At 40.0% G+C, this 11,496-nt stretch overlaps 1 protein-coding gene across 1 annotated transcript; it reads left to right on the plus strand.

Moving 5' to 3' along the window:
- The first annotated feature begins 1,958 nt into the window (after window positions 1-1,958).
- On the plus strand, window positions 1,959-2,525 carry LOC108027978 (translation initiation factor IF-2). Its single transcript, XM_017099603.1, has one exon. The coding sequence runs from the start codon at window positions 1,962-1,964 to the stop codon at window positions 2,523-2,525; it is 564 nt and encodes a 187-aa protein (XP_016955092.1). The 5' UTR covers window positions 1,959-1,961.
- Window positions 2,526-11,496: the final 8,971 nt, after the last annotated feature.

Raw genomic sequence — 11,496 nt, forward strand, 5'->3', positions numbered from 1 at the left:
ATGTAGTTCCTGAATATGTTAACCATGCAATTGGCAGATTACGAGCTCCCGAGGGTCCTTAGCCATTAGGTTATGGCACAGGAAGTAAGTCTTTACAGGGACTTGGCATGAAAAACCATTCAGGGAGGCAGTGAATGCAGCTCCTGGAAAATTGCCAGCGGAAATCAGTGAAATACCACTTTAAAATAATTAAGTAGTTTATTTTAATCATCCAACTGAGTGTTCTTGTAAATTTTTCGATAAATTTTACCTAAAATTTAATGAAAAACGTTTGTTTTACAAAACCCCCAACGGACTTAAATAAATTTGACAAAGCTGCAGCTATCTGTGACATGCATAACCAATCAAAAATGTGAAATATGTTTGGTTTTGAAAGGTAAAATGAAATACAAGCCACAAGATCTATTGACCCAAAAAAATGATGGGCGCAAATGAAGAAAAACAAACTCCAATTCAGGCATCGACCGCATCATTGTCACTCAATTTGCCAGTCTGACATTTGAACTGTTTGAACCTTCCCAGTGGGCCAGACATTGTGGCCCAAGAGAAAAACTGCAGCCATTGGTTTGGCCGAAAATAAATGTGCGATTTAGGCAGACCAACAAGTGTGAACCTTGGGGCAGGGAGTAATTTGTAAATGTCTTAACAAGAAATCAAGACACAAAAAACAGATCCATACATGACTTGGCCAATTCTGCCACAAATTTCTTTCTCCCTCGATATACTTTAGTTTTTCCATCTTGGCCAAGCCACGAGCCATGTCTTAAAGGCCTGCGACCCAAACAAAAAGGCTTAACAACTGTTGACAATTTGAATTTTTACAATCACAACCAGATGGCTCCTGAAATGAAAATAGCACTGAGAGGAATTATTTACTGGTCTTATAATATATTGAAGAATGTTCAAAATATATAAATATAGTTTAAAAAATATAAATATAGTTTATACAATACAATCAATGTTTTTATTCTTAAACATTGTTGTGAAACCGAAATTAAACCATCACAAAAATTAAACTTTTTAAGATTTTACTAAGCCCGTGTTAAAAGCAAACATTTCCCAAGTGTAATCTACCGAAAAATATACAAACGCTTCCCCAAAGAGAGAAAAAATCACAGTTTCCACGTGCTACAAGACAAAGGATGTTGGGCAAGTTTTTCAGCAATCTGCATGTAAAATATTTAACACGAAATGTTTTTGTATAGCCTCCCGTTTTCATTATATTTCAGCACGAATGCCGCCTGGCCCAGGGGCGTTTTTAAGGGTTCTGTTTGCTGGGCTGCGAGGAAACTGGGTGGGATTTTAGGGGGAGTAGGGACCTCTGGAGCATGGGCTGAAAAATAATGAGCGTCATGCTGCGTCGTCTGATAAATATAGCACACACAAATTTATATATGGGCAACAGTTGTTGATGCCATAAGCGATAAATTTCTGCCAACTCATGGCAAATTGTGGATATGCTGGGGGATACATGATATGCTTAAATGCGAATATGTTTATTAGAGAATGAGGCGACAATTATATCGTGTTAGAACGACGGATTGTAGTGAAAGGAACTGTTAAGTAAGGAGCCAATTGGGAAGGTGGTCTAATTCTGTATCCATAAGTTTTGTACTCTTTAATATTTAAGCAAGATGTTTAAGATGTACAAATTGTGAATAAAAAAACCGCTTGGGGATAGCAAACAAAAGCTCGTGCTAATGAAGCCCAAACGACTTATGGTTCAAAGCATACACAAATTCCGAATAATTCACTTTTATTTGGCTAAAAAACATGAATTACAACTTTCCTCTTCACTAACGACTGACTCTTCTATTTGTTCGTCAGACAACTGTCTTTGCCAAAGAAGAGTCGGAGCAAACACAGATTGTGTGCTAGGAACACAAGATCATTTGGGTTTGGACCTATAAAAAGGTAGACTTGCTCGGAAGACCTACAGTGATCCAGTAACACAGCTCAAGATGTGTTCCAAACTCACCCTGCTGCTGGGATTAGTGGCTCTGATTGCGGCTGCCTTTGCCGCCGATGATCCAACATCTCCACCTTCGCCGACGCCTCCCACATCTCCAACCTCACCCACTCCTTCAACTCCCCCAACATCTCCTGATTCACCAACTTCTCCAACCTCTCCAACATCACCAACTTCTCCCACGCCTCCAACTTCACCGACTTCTCCAACTTCCCCGACTCCTTCGACTTCCCCGACTTCTCCAGAATCCCCAGATGCCGTAGCCCCCTCTTCAGATACCGCTTCCACGACAAAACCCCGCAGAAGGCGTCGCTGGCGCCGAAGGTTCCGTGTCCGAAGGCGCAGGTGGGGCAACCGAGGCGGCCGCAGATTTGGAGGACGTAGGTTCCGCGAAGGAAACTTCGGAGGTGGCCGGTTCCGCGAAGGAAACTTCGGAGGTGGCCGGTTCCGAGAAGGAAATTTCGGAGGACGCAGAATTCGGCTCGGTGGTTTCGGTGAAAATGGCTTCCGCGAAGGCGGATTCCGTGTGCGCAGAATCGAACGCATCATCATCTAAGCCCTCCCAATCTTCCTTTGAATAAAAGAGTATTGAAATATAAAGTTCTTATCTTTATTTTTTTGGGTTTGAGTAGTTATAAAGTAGGTAGATATTCACGAGTATCATAACCATAACTTATTATGTACATAACATCGTCGTGCTTTAGGTAATCCTCTATAACTAATATCCTCAAATGGAAATGTTACTTCCATGAGAGTGCTTAAAGTATGCCCCTTTATCTATAGAAGAGGTAAAGAAATTTAAAAAAATAATGAAACTAATCCGATTAATTTCAGAGTTCAGTTCAATGTCTCTAATCTGAAATTGAAAATGAATGTCTGCTTTTTCAAAGTCTATAATCTTGACATTAATACACTAGCTTTAAGTCTTGAAGGCACTTTTTCTGCAAGCCCTACGTGTCCCGAAAGTTACCCTGTGCACAATGGCACCCACACACCTGACTTGTGGGGTGCAATTTAATCAGGCATCAAGGTGCGCTTATTATAAATTAATTTACCAGTCAGTCAAGTCTGCCGTGCCGCAAAACGCGATTAGTTTCGGCCTGGTTAGGCTCAACTCTGTGGCCTGGATCCTGGCACAATGCACAAGTTGGCAGACGGAGGGGGCTCCTTCGGTTCCTGTGCGAAATCACCGCCCGGCCAACTTCCCTTCCCGGCCAACATAATGCCCTTTTGTTCGGTTAGAAAGGCAGCCAGCACACTGCAGCTGTTGCCCCATTAGCTATGCAGCGTCGAAAATTGGCCAAGGACATTACAAGTTTTTGCAGCAGAGTGAATTTAATTTCGGACGAAAACGGTGCTAAAAATGAGTGGGTATTGCGAACTCTTAAATTGCATTGGCAGTGCGCCATTGATGCGTGATTCCCCATCAGAGCATCGCAATATCTACCCCATTCGATTCGGTTGAAGTTGAATATTTATATCGTTGTGCGAGGCCTTTTTAAATTATGTATTCCATTTCAGCATTCAACAAGCCTGTTGGGCACAAAAAAGAAATGCCTGCATAAATACACGGAGATGGCAACTTGACTTGACCAGGCGTAATCAAATAAATGATGGCCCCACAATATTTAAAAAAAGGCAACCAAACAATTGGACCTGTCATAAAAAATTCAACTTTTCCCTGCCTTTGACTGGCGAATTGGGGCTGGAAAAAACGTTGTGAAATTTGGTCGAGGGGATGAACAATTAAATCGTTTTCCAGGGGACGAGGCCAACCTGAATTTCTGTTTCATTTGACAGCGCATTTCATTTCATTCACTTAATCTGCCTCTGACTCAATTGCCGATAGTGACAATTGCAGCCCGAACACAATTTATTGGGCCCCAAATATTTATATTTTCCGCGTGGGCTCTGTGTAGCCTCCGGCGCAATGTCACAATGAAATTAATTACACACTTATCCCACCCGGTAAAGTGACAGGCTGAAGGACTGACAGACGTCCTTCCGAGTATTGCAAACTCTATTGTCGTTCAATTCTACTTACGGCACCTCCTGCTCATGTAAGGCCATCGAGGCCCAGCTAATATCGTCTTTTTGCCCTGCCTCCGCAATGAGCTTACACTGGTCCACAAGCGAAAAATTATTTCAGGGGCTACAGAGCTATAAAAAAATGGGAATTATGCAAGGCCAATAAAAATTCAAATTAAAATCGTAATTATAGTCATAGTCTGATAACTGATTGAATCATTTAAGTCGGTGAACCATTGTTATTTTATTTTCTTTGATGTCTTGACATAATTATGCATAATGGCCCCATTTCCGCATTTTATTATGTGGCCATTTAATTTGAAATTAATCTTTATTACTGTCTTTATTGCTATGATTAAAATTTCCATTTAAGACATTTTGAATCATTTATATGTATCATTTAAATCATGAATGCATTGTTTTTTAATATATTAATGTAAATATGGCTTAATAACATATATCCATTTAATGGGGAATTATCTTTATTAATGCTCTTGCTACTTTTAAAGTGTTCATTTCCACTAAAGATGTGAACTATTATAGGTGAATATTCCACAAAGAAATGCAAACTAAAATATTATAAGTAAGTATTGAAAAATAATAACATATATCCATTTAATAGGGAATTATCCTTAAATACTCTTACTTCTTTTAAAGTGTTCATTTCCACTAAAGATGTCTACTCTTATAGGTGAATATTCCATAAAGAAATGTAAACTAAAATATTATTAGTAAAAATAGCAAGCCAAAGTAATATGTCTGACAAATAATTGTCTAATTTGTTGAGCAGTTTTATGCGAATGTCAGTGGGCGGGGCACCTGACACAGACGCAGAATTGTCGGCGTCATCGTGAGTTTTATATAAACTTTTTGGTTATGCACACAGATGGGAGACCAGAGTCAAGCAGGGTTCCTGCGCAATTATAGAACAGGCGGGGCCAAACACGTGTTCCACTGCCTCCGCCGGGTCCCAGATCCCAGACCATAATGAATGAGCAGGATTATGCGGAGAGGTGTGGACGAGCTGCACAAGTGTCCCGGCTATCCTCGGCTTCTAATTGTGAGGTATTCTCAAAGGAAGGGGAAACTGCTGCTGGCCTTTGTGCGCAAAGATTACTACAACATTTAGTGAGCTAATACGCTTTAAATAAAGCTCATGTTCCCGGGAAATATGACGAATTAGAACAGAATTATGGCATAAAATCGAATCAGACCTGATTACGAAATTTGAATTCATATTTATGGACTAGTATAACTCGGATGCCTTTAAAATGCGACTAATTAGGTTGTGACTCCCAAGGGCACACCCTCACATACCGCAACTTTTACCCCATTTTCGTTTAATTAATTGCCAACGCGTCCCTGCAAATTAACCAGGATGTAAAACTAACTAATTAAAAATTAAAAGCCAATACCCTTCGCAGATAAACAGCTGCTGATTCAAGCTGTCAGATTTGCTTTGCCCGTCCTGAATCCCATTAACTCATACTCCTGGAGGGCCCCAACTGGCCAGTCCCTATTCGAACCCTTTTCAACACCAGGACAGACTGTCAAACATTTCACTCCAGCCAGACAAACAAGGATATTTTTAAAATAAATTCATTCTTTTGGAGGATACTTTTAAGATAATGAGGGGAAAAGCTTATAGCTACATAAGCTTAGAAACTAATTTTGCAAAATTAAAAACGTGGTCAAGAGAACTTAATTAATCTTATTTTAATCACTTCTTTAGCTAAGAAACTGAGATATGAATTCCATATTTAAAAAGAACAATTTTTAACTCCCGACCAGAAGACTTTTGCATTAGCATGATGAGCTAGCTTCTAAACACATCAATCTTAATTGGGAAATTGGCGTAAATTAAAAGTTTTGGGGCACCGCATTGCTCAAGAATAATCTCACATCAATCAATATCAATTCTTGAAATACTCCCTATCGACCTTTTAACAGGACCTTTTAAAGCACGTAACATGTCTGGTAATAACAGTGAATGAGAGCCTAACATTTTCCTGTTGCGCTCTTACTCCGAATTTTCTGCGTCGCTCTCTCGGCTTTTCCGAAACGCTTTCCAGGCTCTCCCGCTGGAAAAGCCGCCAAAAATCAGCTGTTTTGCGGCTCACTCGGGCGTTTTGCCCCGAAGTGCTGAAATATCTTGGGGCAAGAGGCACGGCAGCCATAACAAATATTTCCCCAGCAGCTCCTTGACGTTTATCGCGTCCCATGTCGCTTTAACCAATTTAATTGTGCCTAATTTATGGGCTAAACTGAAGTCCGACGGGAACGTCTCCGAATCCATATGGCGATAAGTCCTAGAAAGGGGGTTTTGGGGGGTTTTCTAGGGGGTTTCTGGGGGCCACTGGGTCCTGCAAATGGTGCGTGTCCAAATCGCATTTCGAGGGCGAGGCCCGGCTAGCTGAGTAAATAAAACGCAAAATGGAATAAAACAAAATGGAAATGGAAATCGACATAAATAAATTGCTGGGAAAACGGTTTTATCGCCGCCACAGCCTTTGACACTTTTGCTTAATGGCGACCATAACCCCCTAGAATCCCCCTTCCTATGCAGCACTCACTTACACACTCCCGAAATGATTTAGGTTCAGGGCTGGCCCACACGGCGTATGCGCAATTAAAACACTTTCCCCCTGGCCAAAGCCCACATAAATTGTGTTTGCACGAATTCCTCGTCTTCAATTTTTTGTTACTTATCTGCTCCTATCAGTCTGCAGTTGGCCCAGGCAAATGTGCCATAAATTTACTTCGGCAGACGGCAAAGTACAAGAACAACTAATTTGACAATTGGTTTGTCTGAGAATTTCAATACGGAAACCGGGTCGGGGAGGCACATTATCATAATTTGTCCTTGGCATGCATGAATTCTGACATCTTGGCGATGTGTGCAAAAAGTTGCGAACAGAATGTTTCTTCTTATTAAGTTTTTCGACGCTTGTTTACCACAAGAAGTTGATTTACGAAGCGTTGTTTTTTCTGCGGTTGGGTTCTTTTGGTTTCTCAGCTGAAGTTTTAATTGAAAGTGCATAAAAGAAACATATGAAAATTAACGAGATGAAGGAAATTTCCTAATCCACAGGACAATGGCAATTTTTTCTTTAATGAATTTATTTGTCACGGTTTTTCCCCAATGTTATATGTAAATTTGTACTCACTACTTTATGCATTGAAAGCATATCTCTAAAATCTAAAAAAAATATGAATACTTTAGAAAGGAAATGTTCCATTTAGAAGGAACCGTTTAGCAAAATAATAAATTGGTGGCTGCATAATTCTTTTCTTTATTCAACAAACAAATTTGGAATAATTTTATACCCACCCCATGTGAAATTAAAAAGTAGTCCTGCCAAAGCTAACTAACAAAATAAAAGCTTCCCTTTTTTAACTAAAAAACTCCCAGTTCCCCAGAGCCACTTTTCGAGGCATTCCCCAGTTGGCCATCTAATTGTTCCCAATGAACAACAAGCCGGCAACTTCTGTTATTAATTTTTATTGTTTCAGTTCCGCTCTTCTATTTTTGGTCCTTCGCCTTTCCTCTTTTTCGAAACGGTTTCGTTCCCTGTCCGACAATCCATTTCGAATGCAAATGAAAATGCTTGCGGCCTGTTTCCGACACTACTAATATCCCCGCACATGCATCCCAGCATATCCCAGCCAAATACATATATCTGTATACATCGCCGCCGCTTAATGCCCGCAGTCGAGAACATTGTTTTTCCATTTGTGCGTCGCGTTTTAATTGCAAGTGAAAGAGGGCCGAGTTGACTGTGGCCAGCTATTTGGCCCAGATTCGGTCGCTTTGCGCCAAAAACGTTGCCAAAAGCCGGCAAAATTGTCAGCGAATTGCGAGAATTCTTTTGGTCAGCCTCCCATCGCAATTTCTAATAACGCCCCATGTTGTGAGCGAAAATAAGTGAACAATTTTCGCCGAGATTGGGCTAACAATTTATAGGTATCTAAAATTTGGTTTTCAGTTGGCTCAACATAATAATTTTTTGATGAAATTTTAGAAATACATTTTGCTTTGAGTATTACAAGATACAAAAAATGTCTTGACCTATTAAAAACTACAAATTTAGTGATGAACTTAATTTGAGTTTTTAAGTATTTAATGAAATTATTTATTTATTATTATTATTTACGGCACCAAACTTTGGTGTCAAAAGATATCTATCCATAAATGTCAGCTTTATTCCAAGTCAACCCAAAGTGACTTAATATATCAATTTATTTCCGGCGCTTGGAAAAATTTAAGTACTTTATTTGGTTGCCAAATAATGTCTGGATGTCAACCTGAGTGCAGTTTATGTTTAAGGAAAAACCACTTTAAATTAAAATCCTCTAAAAAAGCCAAGATAAAGAATAAAAATCAGAAACCAAAAACCTCGGCAAATATAAAACGACAGCCTTGAGGGCGCTGAAAGTTGTCTTCAAATCCGAAAAAAATGCCAGAACAGCGAGAGCCGAGAAACATCAACTTAAATTTCATGAGCGATAGACGGTGGAAAATCCCTTTTCCCACCCAACGAGAGGGTGGAATAACAATGGATATAAATGAAAAAGATAAACTCCCTTTATGAATGAATTTTTTATGCGACGACTTGTCCTTTTGCAAGGTTGGACCCTTCCCTCTGCCTTTTTCCATACCCTTGCTAAGGTTCTGATGGTAGAGTCGGAAAATAAAGGTGACAAATATAAACGCTCCGTACTTTTACATTAAGGTGTTGTTTATCAGATTAACTTAAAATCTGCTAGAGTTTAATTTGTGTTTTTTAATAACAGCATTTTTAAGATATGAGTATATTCAATTTAATACTTTTCCTATAAAGACTCCAATTTTATTCATTTAAAAAATAAATTCGTTTTGAAAAAGTACTGGTAAATGTGAAAATTATGTGAATATTTATTATTTTATGTTTTTATATTGAATATCCTATAAATATCATAAGAAATCAATGACAAATCTGTCCTAGATTCAATAAGTAAAGCCATTATTATTATTTTCCTTAATGTTACTCCGACCAATAGGGCATCCAAACGACGGCTTTCCACCCAAGGGATCCTTCCTTAATATCTGGCTTAGAACTAGGCGGAATGGCGGAAGAGGGGGCGTGGCAGCCGCTAATTCCAGGCAGACACCCAAAGGAGTAGTTAGCCTCAGATAAACGGCGTTTAGGAGAAGACGCCCAGCAGACAAGGCACTTGGCCCTGGCCATTGTATTGGCCAGTATTGTGGCATTGTGGGCCACGATTTCACCGCGAGACGACGAGCCCAATGACCGCAGACTGGCAATTGGCCTTGGCCGCAAGTGGTCATAAATCAGCGCCTTTCGGGCTGCAAATTGTAAACCTAATCTGCATCGGTCCGTACCAGCCATAACCGACCCATGCCCCAAGGTCGGGCGAGAAACGTGATGGGAATATGAAATCCTAAGCTCACAAAAGTTCATAAGTCCCTATTGCCACGTCCCCATATCCTTTCAGTTATTCCCTGCAATTAGGAGTTGCGTGTTGTCATTTCAATTTGCTTAAATCAACATTTAGCCGAGTTTTTCTGGTCAACTGCTTATCGCACTGAGCGCCGGGCCAAGTGTGTAAATGAAAATTGGCCAATAAAATAAGCTAACTGCATTTGCGTGACGCTCATTTTGAGTGGCAGTCCGTCGGTGTTTCGGGGTAAAAATAGAAGGACCCCAAAGAACACGAAAGTTGCATCGAAGTGGATTAAGGGATTACATGGAAAGTGGAAATTTATAAAGGGAAACTTCCGGTCTTTTACAAACACCATTGCCATAACTCCATGTCTTTAACTGTGATTTTAATATTATCCTTAATATGAGTTCTTTACATTATGTCTTTCCCCTTTGGAGGAGTACTTAATATGGATAGTCTATGCTTCATGCCATACAAATCACTGCGGCCTGAACCAAATTTAAAATAATATTTTAGTTGTGGTTATTTTGAAAGGGAATGTTGTATACTTTTAAACATTTATGAGTCACCACCGTATATATCTAATAAATGATAGAACTTAATAAAAATGTTCCCCCAAATCCCGTTCAGTCAATTAAAATCATTCCTGAGCACCATACATTTGTCAACTTGGCTGGACGCCCAAAAAAGCGCCACAAAAGCGAATGCCAACTAGTTGCCCATTTCGCTTGGTCTGTCAAAAGCGGAGGAATAATAAAACTTAATCAAGTCTGGCACAAAGGAGGCCTTTCACCAAGTTTTCCCAATCGACTTGGATTGTTTGGACTCAGCTCGCTGTCGCCTCTGTGGCACATCCACGGACGGGTTTATCCCGCGGCCACCCCACTATTTATTTTGCATATCATTTGAGATGAATTTCCAATTTATCCGGGGAAATTTCCATCGCCTAGCGGCGGCACAAACATCAGTTTGAAATTCCAATTCCGTCATGGATTTCGCACATATGAATTTTCAAAATTGCCTGTATCACATTGATTGAGTTCCGTCATGCGGGGCACTCGAGGAGACGGGATTGTCAAAGCCCTTGATTGATGGCTTAGCCGAGGTACGACCTTCACGCTTCGGGTTTCCACGTGTTGGTCCCGGCAGGTGTTTACCTGCCCCTGATTGATGGCCAGTGGTCAGATTTGCACTTCAAGATCAATAAACTGTCCGAACGGGCACTTCGTTAGCGGGTCTGGTCTGCGATTCCATCTTCCCCTGTCACGTCGCTAAGCCCTGACGGATTTCAAATTCGGGTTCACTGAACTGGCAACAAAGTCCTCGACGAGCAGACGGCGCTCTGCTAATTAACCAGGGAAAGGTTCGGGTCCTGGTATCCTTGTCATGTGTAACAGGTGTGAAATGTCTCCGGTTGAGTTTCTTCGCTTCGAGTGCGTGCCAGAAAAGTTGGGAATTTTGATGAATGAATTGGCAATTAGATGCGGAGAAAGGTGTCCATTGCTCCGGATTTGTCCATTTTTCAGACAAGTTCAGTGGTTCGGAAATCATTGATACTGAATTCAGCGTGGAGTGGAAATGATTCGGAAACAAACAAGATTTGCTTCTTGTCATGGCTAGACAGAGTGTATATTCCTTAATGTATTGATTTATAGCATAAGTTTTTGAAGGGATGTACCTTTGATTATCTTATTATTGAATATAAAACAATTACAAAGAGATTCCAAATGGAACGAACAACAAATTGGCTAACGTTTCATTTGTCTCAATGTGGTTTACCAACTCGCTCACTAAATTTAGAAAATTATTAGTTACGGCGATATCAATGAGTTGTTCTACTTACTTTAAATTATTACATTTGCCTCATTTTACAATATAATTTGTATTACTTATGTTTTTCATAGAATAACCATTCGTTTCAAAAAAGTAAGCATTTTATAGTGTAATTCACGTAGATAGATTTTTTCGCTGTGGCCCCGAACTGTAGCATCAAAAAACAAAGAAATAAATTAACTAACTTGCAAAAGAAAAGGCTAGCTCTTAATTTCAAGAAA

The sequence above is a fragment of the Drosophila biarmipes genome, chromosome 3L (assembly GCF_025231255.1).
Source record: "Drosophila biarmipes strain raj3 chromosome 3L, RU_DBia_V1.1, whole genome shotgun sequence".
Classification (NCBI taxonomy): Eukaryota; Metazoa; Arthropoda; class Insecta; order Diptera; family Drosophilidae; genus Drosophila; species Drosophila biarmipes.